General features: G+C 38.1%; 1 protein-coding gene across 1 annotated transcript in view; it reads left to right on the top strand.

Annotated features, from left to right (window-relative positions):
- Positions 1–6370: 6370 nt before the first annotated feature.
- The window catches only part of TAF5 (TATA-box binding protein associated factor 5), a gene marked incomplete in the record, with an annotated part of 1092036 nt that continues 1075382 nt past the window's right edge, over positions 6371–23024 (top strand). Inside the window, 1 exon segment of the mRNA XM_044056561.1 lies at positions 6371–6856. Within this exon segment, the coding sequence (XP_043912496.1) occupies positions 6475–6856 (382 nt within the window).

Here is a 23024-nt window from a genome sequence, read left to right as displayed (position 1 = left end):
ATTTATCTGTGAGACCATTAACATTTAAATACATTATAGAAAGAATCATATTCTTGAGGAATTATTATTCCCACCTTTTATGTATATCAGCTTTTTTGTTAAATGTCTAGTTCCAACTTTTGTGTACATTCATGCACTGTTTGGCAGGTTAATCTTTTATACAATCGTTTCTTTTCATCTCCATTTCAGCCTATGTCATATTTTGCAGAACTTTTTGTTTTGTTAAAAACCCTCAAACAAAAATATACCCCAATATCCCCAAAATCTATTAACTTAGTAATAACACACAAAATTATGTATATCTTCACATATTGACACTTTACCCTCCTAATAGGAACAAGAGTTCCAAATTGACAGTCACACACACAGATTCAAGCTAAACAGAAAGAAGGATTATCCATACTAAGATACATGGTAGAGGCTGTGATTCTATTAAGTGTTGTCTGGTTTTGCCTTATGCTTATAGCTCTCTCAGCTGAGAAAAATAATTGAATGCTTTCAGAAAACTTTTTCTCCAAACTAGTTCTCTTTATCATAGTATCTGCTGGTGACATGAGAACCAGATACAAAACTGTTTACTAGAAAAAAGCCTTATAATATTCAGTATTCTTTTACAATTACTTGTTTTCTGTTAAAATTTGTTATTGTATAAAGCTAATGGCCTTAACCCAGTCATTCGCTTATGCAAGAATGAGAAAAAGCACAATATTTTTTTATTTTGTCATTCTCTTTCAACCAGATCATTTTTTTTACATTGCAGTGCCCACATTTCTTAAAACTGAACAAGGAAAAAGAGAAAAGAAGGGAGAAAGAAACAAAAAGAAAAAAAAAACATGAGCATATATTTACATTAGTATCCCCATTACACTTAAAAATAACTGATAAAATTTTACTTTATAACATGCAAAGAAAATCAGTACCACTTAAATAATACTATTAAAAATTGTTTTATTTACAGTTAACTTTCTCCCTCTTCTTCCCCTCTCCTGAGTATTTTTTCTGAACATTAATGACATGAAGTAGAGTATATGCTTTAGAGTCCCCTGCAAGTTTAACAAAGACCAGAAAAGTCCAATATCTCCAGATTTTCTTGTTCTGTCCTGTTTTACAAATATAATTATTGCTTTGTAATCATGCATTTGTCAATTTCCAAGTTACTGATTTTAGTCTCAAACGTTAATTACATGAAGTAGGGCATATACTTTAGAGTTCCCTACAAGTTTAACAAAGCCAAAGAAAGTTCAATATTTCCAAATTTTCTTGTTCTGTTCCTGTTTATCTCCATCTCCAAAACCCTGTCTCTGCTTCATCTACAGTGGACTCTCAGTTCTTCTAGTCAACTCCTGCGCTTTTTTCCCACTCTCAAACACTGGGAAGGTTTCACTGGCACAGTCTGTCTGTGGTCTTTATTGCCTGAAGAACAAGAAGCAGAATCTCCTTCTGTTTCACAGCTCACTTTTTGTTGGACAAACTTTTGTATTTTTTCCTTAGCATATACTTCATCAAAAAATGTTTTTGTTTCTCCATGAAAAATATTTTGAAGATAGCTGGGTACAGCAGTTTAAATCTCACACCTACTTCCTGACATTCCCTAAATAATGGAATAAATGTATTCCTCTTCTGCCTGATGTACAATGAGTAGTCATTCTGCGCAAACACTCTTCTGTCTCCCACTTTTAGTACTTTGTCCTTCTGCCACAGTTTTGTCAGAATCAACTCCTTCTGCTGGTAAGATTGCATTTTTACTATTACAGGTCTAGTCATATCCCAGTTTGGAGCATATGCACGATGTGCCCTTGCAATTAACAATTCCTGTTGTGGACTACCAGTCCAGCTGCTTATTTGTGCTTTCATGAAATTAATACAGTCTATTCCTTCCAGCTTCTCACTTACAGGAGAAAATCTCAAGTTTTCCTTACATGCTCTGTCCTCCAATCCTATTATTTTTTGAAACATCTGTTCTTGTGCAGTCTCATATTCAACCAGCCTTTTATTCATTTTGACAACTGAGTTTGCAGTTTTATCACCTGATCTGAGTACCTGTTTAATGCTTCTTCAATTTTATTCCAGCCTTTTATTGTTTGAGTTGATATACTCCACCAGTGTTTCAATTATTTTAGTCAGGTCTGTGTGCAGTTGCATTATACTTACTGGAAGTCATGTCTGGACATTGCACTTCTTTTTGCTAAACAGCTACAGTACTTTTCCCAGTCATTGTTTTTTCATTGCCTTTTGTAGCTGATTTTCCTTCAGGTCCTCTGTATTTCTTTTTTCCTGGCATCCAGGCACTTACAATCCAGTTACTAAAATTTACTCATAAATCCAGGTCCACTAGCCTTCTCTGCTAAGTTTCTGTTTTCACACTTGGAGAGCTAGAATTAAGATGTTACTCAATGTGCAGCCATCTTAGAAGGGCCCTTCTTGCATGTAGTTTTATGTATAATTTGGATAAAAATCACATCACTGTTCATATGCATAATATCATATCATTTGGTTAAAATGTTTTATTTTAATATTGTAATAAATGATGCTTTAATAATGTCACTGTAGCAAACTTATCCATATAAGAATGTCTATCTTTATAAACACAGAGACCAATTTAGTAAAAATGTTCAAATACCAGCAGCATTGATGTAAAGCACGCATCAGCTTTTATTTTGTTTCATTTTACTGTGTAAACGTATTATGTAGTTTGGTTTATAGGTTCTATAAAATCACCATAATGTGATTTCTAGGACACATTTTATAGTACAGATTTCTACATAGCTTGATGTGTATTTTACTATATTTAAATGTTTGTTTTGAAATTGTAAAGTCTATCTGAAAATCAAGAGAACAATATCCTTCAGCACTTTGAAAAAATGCAAAGTCATCATTAAAAAGAACAACAATACCCAAGATCCATGATATGGACTTATTTTATTGGTCTCAGCCCTTAGAGATGGATGTGACTTTGTTAAGTAAAAATGTACCAAACTCTGATTTTCTGTATCTTAATTATCAATTGAAGTCACTCATGTCAATCACTCGAGTCTCATTCAGTCATTTACTTTAGTCTGTTATCATCATCAACCCCCTTTTTCCCATTTTCTACATGGAGTTGGGGTATCATGTCAACTGTCGCCATCTCTCTCAATTCAATGCCACTCTCCTGCCTTCTTTGACACTTATGCCTGACTGTCACAGATCTTTTCTCACACAATCCATCCACCTCTTTGCTGGACATCCCTGTTTCCTCTTACCTTCTTGCTTTCTGTCCCAAATCATCTTAACCAGATTGTCTTCTTCTTTTTTCAGCACGTGTCCAAACCACTGTTGTGCTACTAAATTAATATCTTTTGATTGACCCTGTGGTGCCTCATGTTTTATATTTATATTTATGCTTAAATGAATTGATTTATATCTCTAAGTGTTTGTTCTCTGTACTGTTTCCTTTTACAGTAGGCTCACTGGGCAACAAATAAATGAAAAACAAGTGCCCATAATTTTACAGAATTTCCAGCATTTAACACAATCTGTTGTTTTCTGGCAAACAATTGAGGTTTGCAGTCACTAAATAGTCAGATATTTGCATTTCAAACTTCATATCATTCAGAAAAATGTGTGTTACCGCAGGGCCTGCTATTCTAGGTACCTTCTATGTTTATAAGAGCAACACTCAAAATGTGTCCCTCCAGATTTTGGCCTTTTGCACCCCCCCCCATTGTTTTTGGCTGTGTTTGTGATTCCTGTTGTATGAAGAAAGTGAGAAGACTACTGCACGTCAAGTGCCCAAAATGTCACAGAGTGAACAGATATTTGTCCGTTTGCAGTCGCTAAATAATGAAGGATATTTGAGTTTCAAACTTCATATTTTTCAGATTATGCATCTTATTCTTATGCAAAATCTGGTAATAGATTATGTCCCACCACCCCCATTACGTATGCTTTTGTCCCTGATATTTGTGTTATGAGGTTGAGAGGCACACATACCTGTCAACTCTCTATGATTTTCATGAATGTCCGTAATTGTGGTTCATAATTTGCTCTGTCCCTTCTAAACCCTCTTAAAAGTGTTGATTTTGGGAGAAAAGGTGGTGGATTAAACTTAATAAATAATGAGAATAATTAGAGTTTCGACTTATTTTACTTCAGAAAATGCATGTTAATTTACATTCCATTATTTTATCAAGTTCTGAAGTTAATTGCACTACTATTTTTAAGTGTTTTGCATTATTCATAGGTTTATAGGTAATTATTGGACTAGCTGCCCTTGTTTTAAGTCTAGGCATTTTCTCCCAAAGGTAAGAATCAAACTTTGTGCTTTGTGTTTGTAAGGTAAAATTTTTAACCATTATGTCACCCCACTCCCAATAATATTGTTATCCAGGTAGGCCCACTGGACACAATGCCTAGCTAAGTGACCTGATCAAAAGCACACAGTAGGTAAATAAAGACTGTAGGAATCAAACCCAGTACTACTGGAACTATAGCTCACAGAATTTACTCACTGCACTAAGTAAGCAAGGTTAAGAAGGGAGGTGATGATTAGTGATCAGCAGTATGGTTTCATGCCAGGAAAGAGCACTACAGATGCAATGTTTGCTCTGAGACTGTTGATGGAGAAATACAGAGAAGGTCAGAAGGAGTTGCATTGTGTCTTTGTAGACTTGGAGAAAGCATATGACAGGGTGCCTAGAGAAGAGTTGTGGTATTGTATGAGGAAGTCGGGAGTGGCAGAGAAGTACGTAAGAGTGGTACAGGATATGTACGAGGGTAGTGTGACAGTGGTGAGGACTGCAGTGGGAGTGACAGATCCGTTTAAGGTGGAGGTGGGATTACATCAAGGATCAGCTCTGAGTCCTTTCTTATTTGCAGTGGTGATGGACAGGTTGACAGATGAGATCAGACAGGAGGCCCGTGGACTATGATGTTTGCAGATGACATTGTGATCTGTAGTGAGAGTAGGAATCAGGTTGAGGAGACTCTGGAGAGGTGGAGATATGCTCTAGAGAGCAGAGGAATGAGGGTCAGCAGGGCTAAGACAGAATATATGTGTGTAAATGAGAGGGAGGGTAGAGGAATGGTGAGGATGCAGGGAGTAGAGTTGGTAAAGGTGGACGAGTTTAAGTACTTGGGATCAACAGTTCAGAGTAATGGTGAATGTGGAAGAGAGGTGAAGAAGAGAGTACAGGCAGGGTGGAATGGGTGGAGAAGAGTGTCAGGAGTGATTTGTGACAGACGGGTATCCGTAAGAGTGAAAGGGAAGGTCTACAAGAGTGTAGTGAGACCAGCTATGTTATATGGGTTAGAGACAGTGGCATTGACAAAAGGCAGGAGTCAGAGCTGGATGTGGCAGAGTTAAAGATGTTAAGATTTGCAATCGGTGTGACTAGGATGGATAGGATTAGGAATCGGTATATTAGAGGGTCAGCTCATGTTGGACAGTTTGGAGACAAAGCAAGAGAGACGAGATTGCGTTGGTTTGGACATGTGCTGAGGAGGGATGATGGGTATATTGGGAAAAAGATGCTAAGGATGGAGCTGCCAGGTAAGAGGAATAGAGGAAGGCCTAAGATAAGGTTTATGGACGTGGTGAGAGAGGACATGCAGGCGGTTGGTGTGACAGAGCAAGATGCAGAGGATAGGAAGAAATGGAAAGAGATGATTCGCTGTGGCGACCCCTAACGGGAAAAGCCGAAAGAGAATGATGACTAACTACCAGACTAACCCTTTGCTTTAAATACCACTGTGCTTGACTTTAGAAGTTAAGAGGTTGACTACTGTGAAGACATGCTGAATCTTATCTCTCAACTGTCCAGATTTTCACAGAATGTCCAAATTTTTGGCTCATAGTTTTTCATAAAATTTGTGTTTTTTCTGCCTAATCACTGGGATGATCTGAGGATTGAAGACACTAAATAACAGCATACATTTGAATTTCAGACTTCATATCCTTAAAATAATATATGTGAAAACAAACCTTGACCCCCCCCCCCCCTCCCATTTTGTCAGGCTTAGTTTGTCCAGATTTCTTGCATTGAGATTGAGAAGTATGAGGAGTACAGCATACAGATGATCAGATTTTTTTTTGTCTCACATTCTGACATGATCTTCATAAAACGTGTGTTATTGCCGGACAATCAGAAACACTTCAGTTTCAGTCTTTATATCATATCCTTCAGAAAATGCTTGCATATTACAGCATAACTGTTACACTAGCAACATTAAAAATCCGTACCTCACTGATTGTGGCCTTTTGCCCCTCCCTGTAATGGTGTGCGGATTTGAATGCGCATATATTATGTTAATTATGCGTCCCTGATTATCCCAGTATTTACTCACTTGAGTTTCGTTAAGGTGTCGTGCGTGATTAGTGTTTGTTTTCTCCCTTCCTAAGTCAGTGTTGCTAGTAGACTGGCTCAAGCCAGTTAACACTGTCGTAAATAATCACTTTATGAGATCTCTTTCACGTCAGTGCCATAAAATGTAAACATGGCGGCAGTGGGAGAACTTAATGATGAAGTGGAGCCTCAGTCAACTGAAGTTCAAGTGAAGAATGAGACTATAGGCGAAAATGCAAACTCTAGCAATAACGTTGGCCCAGTCACAGGGAATGCAGCTGTTCCGACGACACAGACAGAACCTGATCTCACTGAACGACAGACTATCCTTGCTGTGTTGCAGTTTCTTAGAAAGAACAACCTGCGGGAAGCTGAAAATGTTCTTCGTAAAGAGGCTGGTCTGCAGGATATTGGTGACAGTGCTCTTAGCAGTGGTCAAGGGGGAGAGTCTGATATTGGGGAAGCGTCTCTGCTCAGCCGTATGGCGCCTGGCAGCGGTATTTCCGTCGCTGCCGCTGGGGCTTCTTGCAAAGGTAAGCTTTATATGTTTAGTATAGAGGTGTCTAAATTTGCTTACATTGTTTAGTACTTTGATACTGACTGCGGTTAGGTATACGCGGGTGATTGTCGCTATATTGTTTAAATTGCAACGTACAGTAGCATATAGGTTTAGTTGGTTACTTTTTTTTCTTTTGCAGCGAAGGGGGGTGCTTTTTAAAACTTATCTTTACTATTTGCAATTGTTATGGGAAAGATGCAGTTTGCAGATAGGTTAATGTAAATTCAAATGCTTGCAGCACTTTATCGAATTATTTGTTTAAAATATATGTCATTGTTTGTTGCGCTTTAGGCAAAGTATGCGTATCTGAGTCTGCCTTTATCATCTCCAAAATGGATCTTTTGACAGTTGCGTTTTTTTTTTATGGGGGGGGGGGTCATCTCTGAGAAGGGAGCGTGGTTTATTTGTCTATTTGTAGGTATTGTTGTTTTTATTTATTTATTTTACTTATTTAAATTTGTTGACCGGGAGTGTCCGACTGGACGTAGGTCCATTTTCAGCGGAGGCCCGGGAAGAGAAGCTCCACAGTAAAATAAACAGTAGTTACATTGGATTATATAGCGATTAACAATTTAACATAGCAATTACTTACAACATATTTACAGATGAAGAACATAGTACATCAGTAGACAGCTAGAATCTTTATCTGTGAAGTACATAACAGACATTAACAAATGTTACAATGAGAAGTTCCTGCTGTATAAGTACTAGGCTTATGAGCATCTGAGCTTGCTGTAATCGAGGTAGTTAGTGGAGTGGAAAGAAAGGTAGTGGTTGGATGGGGTGGATGATATTAGAATGGGAGTTGCAAGGGCATAGCCAGCATGTTTTTAGGTGCGCTTTTAGTAAAGTTTTGAAGTGGGTGCATGATGGTATGGAGGTAATTGTGGTTGGGAGTGAGTTCCATAATTTGGCTATGGCGCAAGAGAATAGTGCTTCACAAGCAGAGTTATTGGCTTTAGTGATCTGCAAGTGATTTGTTAGTTACAATAGTCCTTTATTAGTTTGATGAGGTAGCGGGTAAACCATGGCAAACAAAAATATACAGTACCTTGCCAGTTATTAAGAACACTGGATCAGGCTATGATCTTAACCTTAAAGAGGAATGTTACTGATGTAGCTGTTGCTCACTGATTGCTGTTATGGTGTTAATAGAGTGTGACAGCCGTTGTAGTATAAAGTCATTCATCAGTGGAGACATTTTAGTGCAAAACTAACAGTATTTAATGCTTAATTAAATATGATGATACTTTCTGTGAAATAGGTTTAGTTTTGGGCATACTTTTATAATTGTTCCTCCTGAAGTATTTTGGAAGTAGGATCAGTTGCTAGTCTTTTAGGATTGAATGCTCGTGGTATGGGATGCATATTTCATGGCAAGCTGGTATTTTTTTGTCTGTTCCATTATGTAAGGGAGGATGCCCGTGGTATACCTCTCAATCTAGCAATCTGGGACACCCCCCCCCCCAAAAAAAGTGGGAGAAAAATACCTAAATGGGATGGGGCAATTTTAAATACTACTCTTATATTCTTAGAATGGGCGGCCACAGTGGTGCAGTGGTTAGCATTGCCGCCTCACAGCTAGAGGTTCTCCGGTTCGATTCTCGGCTTGGGTGCCTTCTGTGCGGAGTCTGCATGTCCTCCCTGTGGTCGCTTGGGTTTCCTCCGGGTGCTCCGGTTTCCTCCCACATCCCAAACACATGCAGTAGGTGAATTGGGCACTCGAAATTGGCCCTAGGTGTGAGTGTGTGCATGTGTGTGCCTTCTGTGGAAGGTTGGATGCCGGGCTGGCAACTCGACACTGTAAAACTCCACTGCCAGTCATGAGTGGACAGATGATCCGCTGTGGTGACCCCTAACCGGGAAAGGGCCGAAAGAAGAAGACTCTTATATTTTTAGAAAGTTGCCAAGATAACAGAATTTGCATTGCCATGTATTTTCCTAATACTATAAAGTGTGCAGCTCAGATGTTTGTTGTGTGATTAAACTACAGTTCCTAATGATTTTCCATAAAAGCATAGATTTTAAGAGGAATAGACTAAAGATATTGGGCATTATCAGGGACATACTGTGAGATTAGGGAAAGTTGAGATCTGTGGATGTGCCCTTGTTAAACTAGCTGGGGTTTGGTGTACACCAGTTTTCTGTGTAGCTGTTAGAATGTTACACTGACAGTTCAGTGTGACAGCTGTCATGTTTCAGCTTTTGGAATTTGAAGGCGTAAGGATTTCCTAGCAGCAGCTATTGTCTGATGGATTTCAAAGATGTCATTTAAACACTTGAGCAGCTAAACATCTCTTGTTATCATTTGTAACTAAGATGTAATATGTCTAGTTGCTTTCTTATTTTTGCTAGATCACTGTAGAAAAATAATTCTGCCCTTTTTGTCGGCATGTCCACCTACCTGCCTGTGAAATGCTTAGGGTGGTTATCGAGTGGCAAAATATTACTAGTGATCACATAACCATGTTGTCGTTATTCTGAACCTGCATTTGTGAGGGGATCTTCTGTTTTCTGTTATAGCCTCTCATTAACCCCTTTCCCCTTTGAAATTAGTACCTATAATGGAAACAACTCAGTCTTAAGTGCAGGTCTAGAGTATTTTCCCATGCACAGTCTTTTTTAAGTAGGTAGGTATTTTAATCCTATTTAGTAAGGGAGATGCCACCTCCTTTACTCCCCTCTTGAACAGTTTTTTATTATGATAAGCTGGATGATGGGGGTGAGGAGACAGACATGACATAAAAAAAGTGGGGTTTGTCAAGGGACTGGCTGCTGTCACATCGATTGCTTATTGATTGACTGTTGCTTGTAAATACCCACTCAGGAAGCTGTCAGAATGATGTAGCAGCTGTCAAATGATGCTACTGGCATATTATTCTGACATTGATGCAGGTAAAGTGTTGGGGTCTTGGGTTTGGTAGGTGGGGATGCGTGGGTGGCACCCCCCAACGTATATGCATAATTAAGGTAAAGTGCAGTTTGCTGAAATGGTTGCGTCTACTTATAATGCAAAGTAATGAATTATGCCATTGATTTATATAGCCGTGGTTATAGTTAAAAATGTTTGTAATGGTGATTGCTGTTAGCCCTTTTTGTAGATGTGAAAGTGCAACTTGCATGGACTGCCAGCGATGTGCTTAAATTGGGAATTTGGAGCATCTGCCTGTAATGTATTCAGAAAACGTAAATGTGCATGGTTGTTTTTAACAACCATTCTCATAATTTGTTAAAGTCTCTGAATCATGGCTGGTGTTCAGAAATACATAATTCAGTGCATAATTGTTTTTCTAGCAAAATTGTTTGGAGCATTATGAGGAAGATATTCAAAGATTGCTATATCACTGTGCGGTAAGAAGGTTTCGGCATGTAGTGATGCAGTAATTTCACTGAAGAAAGCTGCTAGCGAATGTGGCAGTCTGGGTGTGCAGCTAATGCAGATTAGCCATGTGCTTTCCCCAGCCCTGTAGTCTGGATTGGATTACCGCAGTAGGTCGATTGAAAGCCATGGGAAGCTAAACTATAGAAAAAAAAATACACTTTTTAAAGCTGACAGAAGTAGTCAGTGTAACTCCATTCATGTCCTGTGGCAGGAGTGGGGTTGGTAGTGTTGCAGCAGTATGTGTGCATGTGTGTTGGTGTGTATGAGCGAATGCACGTGCCTGTGCTACAGAGCTGGTAGGGGAATCCAAGTGGAGTTACTTCTAAGTACACCGTGATCAATTCTGAGAGGGGTTATTGAGCCACTGTTGAGATTTTGCTCCATGTGTCTCTCGCGTCTGACTCTCTTAATCACTGTACCACTACTGGGTCTCCCCAGTAAAGCTCTAATTTCTCTGAATCCCTCCCGTTATATTTTGTTTTGCAATCTAATTTGATTACTGTAATGCTGTTTTCTGAAAAATGATTTAAGAATGGCTTTTATAATCATTTTTCTGTGTACATATAGGGGTGGTTGACACTTCAATGGCCAAGGGTTTCTAAGGGCAAGGTGCAGAATTTGCAGTCAGAGTTTTTGTAAGGGTGGTACATTGGTTTATTGTTGCTTCTTTGCAGCTCCTGGAAATTACTGTAGATCTAAGACATTTTGGTGGATTTTATTTATTTATTTGTTTGTTTGTTTTTGTTAAGTAATAAATCTGCAGAGTTTTTTTTTAAAAGTAAGCAAGTTGGTGATGGAAAGAACTGGACTCTAGGTGGAAAAGTATGTTTAGTTTTGAGCTGCATTATTTACAGCAGCGCATGTTGCAAATGGTTGGAAGTGTCTGAACTGGTGGCTTGTGGTTTATGATAACTAGTAGTTGTGGCATCCTAAGGGGGGGGGGGGGACCAGAACAGGTGAAATTGGTTTTATCAGGTAAAAAGATTGCAACACAAGTTACAGGGAGATAGGGTTAGACAGTGTTATTTACCAATTGCCAAAAATGTGAGATCGGGTACAACCATAAGCATTTAACCCATCCTATGTCTTGTATTTGGAAGTCTGGGAAGATAAACGGTGTGTTGTGAGTAGGCTGCACAAATTAGGAGATTAGGCTACTGTGTGTTTATTTGTTTTGTGTAAGATGTCTCGGTTGCTGGTTGACCAGCTTTTGAAGCAGTCTCATTGGTGACTTAATGCAAGCTTTCATGGCGAAGTTGTAAACTGCTTACATACCATGGTTTCTCTCACTTGTTCTGTTAGAAGGATCAGATGCTATTCTGTTGGATCTTGTAAGCTCCCTCACCACGTTGCTTTCTATGTTAGTGTTGTGTTTAAGTAATTATCAGTACATTCACAGCAGTTTATCATTTTTGTGCAGCTTTACTTTTTCTTGCAGACTGTTATTGTCAGGCATGTTCCCAATAAACAAACTTCTCGCCCAGACTGCAGAGGGGCAACCCTGAACTAAAATGATTGATTAACCAGACTTGTGCCTCACTTCGGCTGCTTGTTTTGTTTATTTGATGTTGATTCTGCAATTGTATTTGTTTATGTTCTTCTTCTTTCAGCTGCTCCCGTTGGGGGTCGCCACAGCAGATCAACTGTTTCCATTTCTTCTTCTTCTCTGCATCTTGCTCTGTCACACCAACCACTTGCATGTTCTCTCTCACCACATCCATAAACCTTATCTTGGGCCTCCCTCTTTTCCTGTTACCTGGCAGCTTCATCCTTGGCATCTTTTTCCCAATATACTCTGCATCCCTCCTCAGCACATGTCCAAACCAACATAATCTTGCCTCTCTGGCTTTGTCTCCAAACCTTCCAACCTGGGCTGACCCTCTAATATACTTATTCCTAATCCTATCCATCCTTGTCACACCCAGTGCAAATCTTAACATCTTCAGCTCTGCCACGTCAAGCTCTGACTCCTGCCTTTTTGTCAGTGCCACTGTCTCCAACCCATATAACATAGCTGGTCTCACTACCCTCTTGTAGACCTTCCCTTTCACTCTTATTGGTACTCATCTGTCACAAATCACTCCTGACACTCTTCTCCACCCACTCCATCCTGCCTGTACTCTCTCTTCTTCACCTCTCTTCCACACTCACATTACTCTGAACTGTTGATCCCAAGTACTTAAACTCATCCACCTTCGCCACCTCTACTCCCTGCATCCTCACCATTCCTCTATCCTCCCTCTCATTCTCACACACATATTCTGTCTTAGTCCTGCTGACCTTCATTCCTCTTCTCTCTAGAGCATATTTCCACCTCTCCAGGGTCTCCTCCACCTGTTCCCTACTCTGACTACAGATCACAATGTCATCTGCAAACATCATAGTCCACGGGGACTCCTGTCTGTCAACCTGTCCATCACCATTGCAAATAAGAAAGGGCTCAGAGCTGATCCTTGATGTAATCCCACCTCCACCTTAAACGCATCTGTCACTCCCACCGCAGACCTCACCGCTGTCACACTACCCTCTTACATATCCTGTACCACTCTTGCATACTTCTCTGACACTCCCGACTTCCTCATACAATACCACAACTCCTCTTTAGGCACCCTGTCATATGCTTTCTCTAAATCCACAAAGACACAATGCAACTCCTTCTGACTTTCTCTGTACTGCTCCATCAACACTCTCAGAGCAAACATTGCATCTGTAGTGCTCTTTCCTGGCATGAAACCATACTGCTGATCACTAATAATCGCCTCCCTTCTTAACCTAGCTTCCACTATTCTTTTCCATAACTTCATGCTGTGACTGATCAGTTTAATCCCTCTGTAGTTACTACAGCTCCTCACATCACCCTTATTCATAAAAATCGGTACCAAAACAATTTTTTTCTGCATTCCTCAGGCATTCTCTCACTTTCCAAGATTTCACATGTTGCGGAGTGATTTATCAGTTGTTTTGTTAGTTTGTGTGTTTATAGATTGCTGGTGTTAGTAGAATGAGAGCATAATTCATTTTAAAGGCTTAACACTTTACTTGCCACCATGTTTAGAACCTTCTGGGATATTACTTCATGGTCTGATGTGTAGTAATAGTATTTTCCTAACTCTTAGTCAACTGTCTGCATTTAGCATTGTCTGTGGCTGGGTCCATCTGTAACCACCCCAGGTCAGCCACACCTGTATTTTAGTTTGCAGTAGTATAGTCCCTATTAAAGTAATGAGCTACGTCATCACATTTTTTTCGTTCTTTTATTGCTGATTACTTTACATTCAGTTGTCTCTTCCCATTCAGCCACTAACCCTGCCCAGTTCCTCTTCATAAACTCAGTTTTTCTTTCTCTCCACCACTTTCATATGGTGAATCCCATTACCTTTCTTGTGCTGTTCCCTACACAGTCAATTCAAGAGAGCTCTGCATATGGTGCTCTTTAGTGTACTTTGATCAGTGTGCTTTTTCTTTCCATTTGGAAGTTTTAAAATTAACATTGGACCTCACCATAACGAACACACTTTTTTTTGTTTTGTCCTACTCATTGGCATTTATTTTGGTGGGGTGAAATTACAAGCAGCATGTTTGCAGTACTTGAAACTTTTTTTTTTTAATTATTGGCAAACCTGTTGTTCAAGTCACAGAATTATGCTTGTGTGCAGGTCTAGAAATTCTAGTCACTGATATCAGGTGCTGCAATGTTTTTGCCAGACTCAAATGATATGAATTGTCTCAATAGTCCGAAGTATAAATAGCATGTAGCCAAGCTGGAATATTGGAGAATGTTTTATTGGTGGCTGTCTGAAGATTGGAATTGTTCATCTTTGCATTCTCTCCCCCTTTCTCTTTTGCATTCTGTTTTGCAAAGTTCAGTTCCCCTCCCCCATCAGAGTGATTTTATTATTTCACGTAATTCACACTAGTCGACTAGAATGTAGTTCACACTGGTTAATACACTGAGTTTTGCTTGCTGTAGCTTGGCTGCCCCTCTGCCAGACCATGCCCTTCATCAGTCTGTACTTGAGCGATTGCTTACCAGCAAGTCACAGTGGCTGTCAAAAAGAAACCCTCATTTCTCAGGATGACTTTCAGAGCATTTGTGTGTGTGTGTATTAGCAGTTCTTTTTTCTTGGAGTCACCGTGCGAGATTAAATTAAATCACTTTACACAGTTGTCAGAACATACTACTACTGTGGAATTTTTCTGCTATCCTTAAAGAATTAATGTTTTCCTTGACAAAAGGTGGTGAGGCTTTTCCTCCGCTTGAATTACTGTGCAGTTTGGGAAAATACTTTAAACTGTATGATAAATCAAGTTTACTTGTCTGCTACAACCTTCAGCAGTAAAGCCGGGCTCAGCCGGCCATCTGATTAGGTAGAACTTTCCGTACAACATTACTACTGCAGAAAATGGCAATTTTTTTAAAGAGCCAAACTACACAATTCCAGACTTTTTAAAATTTTCTTGGAAAGGTTTTTATTTTTTTGCTGGAAGATTAGCATATGATGGAAAATGCTGTTACAAACGCCTCCCCCCTAGTTCAGACCAATGCATTATGCTGTCCCTTTGTTTATTTTCCTATCCTTTTTCACACCATTGGGTACATGTTTTCTGTCTTAATTGACACAGTTTCCTTGTTAAAGTAATCATACTGTTGATGGGTTCCATCCCAGGTTCATTAACACATGTAATATGTTCTGTTCACTCTTAGACTTTTAAGCTGTCAGTCTGAAGTGGTAGCTGCTCAGAAATGGCTTGGTAACTTCAGTGAACTGCTTTTCCTTACACACTGCACACCTCTGTGCTCCCTTTCCTTTCAAAGTTAATGGAAGATGGCTGAATCCAGTCAGCTTAAATATCACCTCAAATCCTGTGACTTGTTTTGTTTTGAACACCATGGCTTCAGGTAGAGGCACTGGCTGCAGTTTTGCTATTGCTTACCAGCACCACCTGTATGGTTTGGAGAGTGAATGTTTAAACAGAAAACCCTGTTTGTGAATTTATCCCAAATCTTGGATTATAAGTTAAATAACTATTGTAAATAGTTCAGTCCACTCTATATTTTATTTCCAAAACTGTCTTTGGCGTTTGTACTGAAACGTTGCTGTCCCTCCGGTTCTTTTGATTAGGTAGTTTTCACATGGATCAAAGTTGAGGTTATTAAACTGTGAATCAGAATCCTGAAGATACAGGTGTGTTTATTTCCCCTCTCCCATTTTTTTTTAATCCTAGTATTGTGGTTCATTTGCTAATTTCCTCCAGTGAATTACAACCCCCTCTTGCCTATTTTCATGTGCTTACTTTCTTATATCTCTATGGGTAAGAGCACATTTTTATTCCTGCATTGGTGGCTTAGTACATAGAATACTGTTTACTATTTCATAAATAACTATTCTACATGGTTACTGGTTTCCTTAGGGACTTTCATCCAAATTCCTAGTATCTGTAGCAAACATCCCCTTTTCATCAATATTCCTTTTTTACTTTGCGGTTGAGGCTCATATACACAAATTTTCATCATTTTTTTTAAATCTGTCTTAATATCTCATGTAGGCTCGCTGGTTATTTGCTTGTCATAGGCTCCCTAGATTGGCTACAACTTTCTGCTTTTTGTTGCCTGAGTAATTAAGCTAAACATTTTTGCCTTCTAGAGTTAATAAAAAATATTTGCTTAACTGCAGCTTTTCTAAAACTTGTGCTTATTGTCCAAATGCTCTTGCTATCCCTCTAGCATTCTGCAGTTGCTGCTCTTTTTTATTCTGCAAGATTTATCCTGCAGTGCTTTAACTTTTATTAACCCCTCTAAATAATTCCTATTACTACTTTCCCTTATTCCTTTCTTATCTCTGCCATGTTTTTTAAAACACCTATTTTTTTTCAACAAACATCTTTATTAAATTTTCACATATGACATGGGCAATCTTATATTTATGTAAATGAAAAACAAGTGACACCACTGTAGTTGCAAACCTACACCAGACACCATTGAAACATCTGTAGTTGCAAACATTATACATCAGTTGTAAATTATCCAGTCATTGTCAATTGAGCGTTATATGGCTCCTTCAAATCCTGCCTCTTAAACCTCATTCCTTCTCTGCATATATTGTTTCCATGATTCCCATTTTTTCCTATGTAGTTTGCTCTTTCCCTTTTCTAAAGAACCAAATTCCATGTGTTTTATCTCTGTTACTATATTACCTACGTCTAGTAACTCTAGTCTTGACTTTGCTTTCCATTTTCTAGTCATTGCTCCTTTGGCAGCCACCATAATTAGACTCAGCAAGACTTTACTATGTCTAGGCGATTTTGATTCTGTATTATAGCTCAGAAAAATAATCTTCCCCAGTCAGTCTGATCCGCTCACCCAGCATCTCTGACAGAGCGGTCTGCAGGGCATCCCTAAAGTCTGCCAGCTCATTACACTCCCAAAAAAATATGTTCTTGGCCAGCTCTTTCTTGCCCCTCGCACCTCCAACATTTGCTATCCACCTGAGGAAAAATTCATTGGAGTCTACTTGGGTTATCAAAATACCTATGTAAAACACTTCCAGGCAAAGATCCTAAATTTTCTAGACTTGCATATTTTGGAGATATACATATAACCCCCCATTGTCTCTTTGTGAATTGCTTATCCAGTTTCTTTCCAATCTTTTCTTGGCTCCTCTGATTGATTCTTATAATTATCATGCAATAGTTTATATGCTTTACTAATTATTCCTTTTTTAAAGGCAGCTTCTGTTCTAGGTTCTATTAAAAAGTCTACCAGTGCTTGTCTTTCATTTAGGAGCCCCCTATTTCTTTCTCTTTGCCTATACTCTGCCTTCCCTTTCAAGGATTGATATGTCTCTAACCTGCAGCCCAAATTCCTGGCGACTTCCCATTCTCCTACCTCTCCTTTTTATAGTTATTTGCCCCCATTACCTTGGTTCCTTTGCGAGTTTTCTCCCATAAATTCCAGTCTCCTCTTGATCTATTATCTGTATCCCTATCCACAGTCATCCCTTTTTTTTAAATCTGTTTTCAATATTATTCCCTCAGTTGCTTTCTTTTTCTGAAGTCATTTCTGTCTTAACTCTTGAATCATATCCATTACTCTTTCCTTGTGTGTGTCATTTTCAACTTTATTTTTTAAAAATAAATGCCATTTTTATATCATCTTGTGTTTTTAATTTGGTTTTTGGTTATTGATCTAATGTTATTGGATGGTCGCAAAGCTTTTAATTAAGTACAGGTGCTTCTGAGAAATAGTTTGTGTCCAGATTTAGCTCAATTGATGCATCTTGGTGAATAATAAGCAATTTTTAACATGTTTATTGAACCCCACTTTAGACTGTGTAAAGGTACATGTATATTAATAGAAAAACTATAGCCATGCATATTTAACAGCTGTTATTTATTTCAGTATTACATAAAGTGCAATATTTGAAGCTTACGATTAAAAGTGCAAACCACCTGGATACACCCCGGAACCACCAATGAGCGACTCAGTCCAAAATAAACACCGCAGTTGTCAGTTCAATAGTTTAATCCATATAACGCCAGCACAGATGCTCAAAAATACTTGCAAACAAACAGGAAATAATACGTTTACAGTCAATAGCACCTCGAAATTCGTACACACAAAAGGATAGTAGCAGCAGTTAAGCGCTTTCAACCATCAAATAGCTGGTCTTCCTCAGAACTGCTTAATGAAGCGTTCTAACTATTTAAATCAACTTTTAGGCGCCAAAAAATTTTTTAAAACCATATCACATCTTAAAGGTATATTACACACTTATATGCAACTAATTTTTAACTACTAATTATACAATAATTAATATTTCCACTTGTTTTGCACTCTACCCAACTAAAGGTGAATGACTAAAATTTAAAAATTTAAAAGTATGTAAATATTATCAATAAAATATACTTTAAAATACTATATGCTACTTTATAGTGAGCCTTCTAATGCTATCAATATACTTAGTTATATAAGCATATTCAATACATGTTAATTGCTTAATAATATAAGTAGTTACATTAATCATAAAAAAATGAATAATATTCAGAAGCATAATAGCCTGTTTCCTAATAACATATTCAATAGCAAAATGAAAAACAATATGTAAACACTACACTATAAAATACACTGTAAGACATATGAATTCATCACTTGTATATAAACCTAATACATGGTGGCAGTTGTATACTGATGCAACTTATCCACCGGGCTTAAATGATAATATATCTATTAAAAGTTTATTAATATAGGGATATTCAATAGAGTATACAACAATACATTTAGAATTATATATTAGGAAAATTATATAAGTCTTATATTGTATATATTGTTGAACTATTATATATATATATTATATATTCTAGTGAATTCATGTCATTCAGTACATCATGTTTATGGTTTCACATATTGTTTATTTTATAACAATTTACACAAAGTGTATAATTAATTTATTATTCAATGTATTATTCCATTTTATAAGGTTATACATCATGTATTAGGTTTATATACAAGTGATGAATTCATATGTCTTACAGTGTATTTTATAGTGTAGTGTTTACATATTGTTTTTCATTTTGCTATTGAATATGTTATTAGGAAACAGGCTATTATGCTTATGAATATTATTCATTTTTTATGATTAATGTAACTACTTATATTATTAAGCAATTAACATGTATTGAATATGCTTATATAACTAAGTATATTGATAGTATTAGAAGGCTCACTATAAAGTAGCATATAGTATTTTAAAGTATATTTTATTGATAATATTTACATACTTTTAAATTTTTAAATTTTAGTCATTCACCTTTAGTTGGGTGGAGTGCAAAACAAGTGGAAATATTAATTATTGTATAATTAGTAGTTAAAAATTAGTTGCATATAAGTGTGTAATATACCTTTAAGATGTGATATGGTTTTAAAAATTTTTTTGGCGCCTAAAAGTTGATTTAAATAGTTAGAACGCTTCATTAAGCAGTTCTGAGGAAGACCAGCTGTTTGATGGTTGAAAGCGCTTAACTGCTGCTACTATCCTTTTGTGTGTACGAATTTCGAGGTGCTATTGACTGTAAACGTATTATTTCCTGTTTGTTTGCAAGTATTTTTGAGCGTCTGTGCTGGCGTTATATGGATTAAACTATTGAACTGACAACCGCGGTGTTTATTTTGGACTGAGTCGCTCATTGGTGGTTCCGGGGTGTATAAAGTGCAAAATTCCAGCCGTCCCTTCAACCTCCCTCTTCTTCCTGAACATTATTCTGCATGTATGTTCTCACAAATCCATGTGTTTCTTAGGATCTTTAGAAAATGGAAGTAGCAAATTACTGTCTTCAGTTCTTTTCAGCACTTCACAAACAGTTGTTTTAGCTTTTTATGTATATTTTTTAGTATTTCGCATTTTGGCAGCCAATATAATTAAACTAGTAAGGCCTTACTATGCCTGGATGATTCAGATCCTGTGCCCATCTCAGAATAATCATTTCATTAAACCATTTGCTCTCCGAATATTTTAGACAAAGTACTCTGTAGTGGTTGTACACTGATCAACAGCTTAAGTTCAGCTCTTCCATTGTGTGAAAACAGAAATTGAGAATACAGTAAGAGAGGGTCAGCACAGCGGTTAGCATTGTCACCTCATAGCAAGAGGTTCTCCGGTTTGATTCTAGTCTGGGGTGCTTTGTGTGTGGAGTCTGCATGTCCTCCCTGTGTTTGCTTGGGTTTAGTCCAGGTGCTCAGGTTTTCTCCCTCATTCCCAAGACATGCTGCAGATGGATTGAACATTCTAAATTGGCCCTAGATATGTGTGTGTGTGTGTGTGTGTGTGTGTGTGTGCCTTCTGAGGAAGGCTGGGCGCCAGGCTGGCAACTAAATGTAAAGCTCTACTGCCACTTGTTCTGTGGACTGAAGATCTGCTGTGGCAACCCCTAATGGGAGCAGTAAAAAGGAGAAAAGACTAAGAAGCTACAGTTGCAGAGAGCATCAACTTAAGTATAATCCAGTTTTTGGTTAGTACAGTGCCTGGGTGTCTGCAAAGAAGAAAGTAAGGAAGCTTGAAAGAATATCCACTAGAAAAGGTGAAGCGAACACCGAGTGGGAGGGATCATGCAGCTGTTCAGCAAAGCTACAGCTTTGGTAACCGACATTGCTTCCAGTAATACAAGTCAAATGTGCTCAGGGCAGATTAAAATAAATAAAGGAGTATATCAACTTGAATAACAAAAGCCTGGAAAAAATGTAGAAGCTTTAAACGGGTATGCAGATGAGCTGATAAAACTGCAAAAATCAGCGGTTAAAATGAAGAAAAGGCTGACTATGAGACTGCTCATAAAGAGGTGTTTCAAAAAAATGATACAATTAGAGGGCAGAGCACATAGGGAAATCGAGATTTTCTGCTGTACCACAGAGCTAGAATGAGTAGACTGTGTATTAATTTTGAAGGCACATATAAGCAACTTGGCTGGTAGAAGAAACTGTTAATTAAAAGGGGACACAGTGTGTATGCTCCATATGGTTTACTATTGAAATCTCGTAGTGCCAGTGAAGGAACAATATGTGTTCGAAAGGCGCTTTTCAAAGGGTACAATGCTGAACCAAACTACAGTGAATACACAATACAGAATGTGCAGTGTAATTTGGTAGTCTTAGTTCGGTATTGGGCGTGGAGATCATGGTACAGTGAAGAACAGGGGGTTTACCCGTTTCCTCACTGTAGTGCGATCTCGAGTTGGTATATATAATTTGCAGGGGGTGGGGGGGCGCAACACCCCCACATGGGGGCTTGCCCCCTGCAAAATAGTAAAAACCATGTACAGTTGACTTGACAGTCTAACGGTAAGTTATTCTGCATGTCTTTGGTGACTGACGTTGGATGAGTAATTCAGTTTTGTTATGCTTTTTAGATGTTGCGTATTTCTACATTTCAGGTCAACATTTACCATCAGTCAATCAGTGTATTTTCCACATTTCAGTAGTAAACCACTCCAAATATGCCGACAAGAAAGCAGCCTCGACCTTCATTAGTAAAGATACAGAAATAGTTGACCCTGACAGAACAGTGGTAAAAGCTGGAGATGAGTGTTTGTGGAGAATAATTCCCTGTAAGTCAGTCAGAAGAGAAACAAATTTGTTCCAGTAATTTACATATTCCCCAAGGTACAGTAACTGGGATAGACTTGGTAGAAATTTTATATTTCACAGGGACATATCCATTTAATTGAGAATGTCGACACACATCCAATAACTATTTCAGGTCATGTGCCAGTAATTACCGAGATAAAAATTAAGGGTAATGAAGTAAAGAGGAGACATTGATGCTTCACCACCTGCCTGCTAAAAAGAGAGGAATTTAAGGAGTGAGTAGTAGAAATTATCCAGGAGTTTAGAGAACGTGGAGTGTACTCCAGAAGTTATAGCTAGTGAGTGGGATAAAATAAAAGTAGAGTAGAAATAAAAGAAAAATGTCTGGTTAAGAAGTAATAAGAATTATTTAGAGGGAATGACAAAGCTTAAAGTGTTACAGAATAAGAGGAATCTTACAGAGCAAGAGAGAGCACAATTGTGAAGTGCTAAAGAGAAAATGAGGGACTACCTGGATAATTTGCATGAGTTTAGAAAGACTGTTGTTAAGCAACTGTTTTTTGATAATCACTCCAGAACACAAAACTTTGTGGCACAGCAACGTGGGCAACAAAGTCTAAAGGGTTGTTGCAAGACTTAAGCCAATAACAAGAAAAAATAACCAGAGATCCTTATACGTGTTGGAAATATTTTGGAAGTTTTATGAAACTTTGTATAACGTGAAGATGTGGGGAATATTTGTGGAAGACTTAAATATGCAAAAGTTAGAGGTAGATGAGGCTTAGGAGTTAGGATGAGAAATGAGATAAAAATGGTGACGAGTTAGGATGAGAAATGAGATAAAAATGCTGACGTGTAACCAATCTACAGGAAAGTCAACAAGATTATAAAAGGAGGGGAGGCACCAACATCCTAGAAAAAAACAATACCCATCTTATTCAGCTTCATATAGGCCCATTTTAATTCTAAACCATGATTATCAAGTATTTATGTCCATATTGGCTAAACGAGGAATGGTAAAGGTGATGCCAGAATTGATAGCTATGGACCACTCTAGTTTTCTGGAGGGGAGGCAAACATTTGACAACATTTTTAGAACCGCAATAATACAGAGGTAGCAGAATGTGAAATAATGCCAATGTTATCAATGGGTCTTGATGCAGAGAAAGTGTTTGACAGCATAAGCTGGGATTTTATTTTTGAGGATCACTGTTGCACTACACAGACTCTCCAAGTACCCCAAGACTGTCTTGGCTGTAGATTTATTTTGCAATCCCCTGGAACAAAGCAATCTTGTGTGCACCCCCCCCTCCTTTTACTCTTAATTTCCAGAGTACTGAGGAAAGTGATGCAGGACTGCTTCAGTCTTGTCCTGGTTGCTGTAATATGGCCAGGACCACCATGAGTCTTACAAGAAAGAGGACCACCCTCTGTACCTAAAAGAGCTTGCGCAACAGCTATTAGAATAACTCTGCATGGAAAATGTTCCTAGACTGTTAAAACTCTCCTATCCCATCACGGATAATGCATCTCTCGTCATCTTTGTCTCACCTTAAGAAAATCATTCTTTAGTTTCTTTGTTTTTGGTGTTTTTTTGTCAAGCTGTTATCACACAATGTGCGCATCAGAAGTACATTTTTCTGAAACTTTTTGCTCTACTTTTTAATTTAATTTGGTTGCAAA

Source organism: Protopterus annectens, chromosome 14.part0 (assembly GCF_019279795.1).
Source record: "Protopterus annectens isolate FY-2018-M chromosome 14.part0, PAN1.0, whole genome shotgun sequence".
Taxonomy (NCBI): Eukaryota; Metazoa; Chordata; order Ceratodontiformes; family Protopteridae; genus Protopterus; species Protopterus annectens.
Note: the sequence above shows the minus strand (reverse complement) of the source record. Positions and strands in the feature narration are given on the sequence as shown.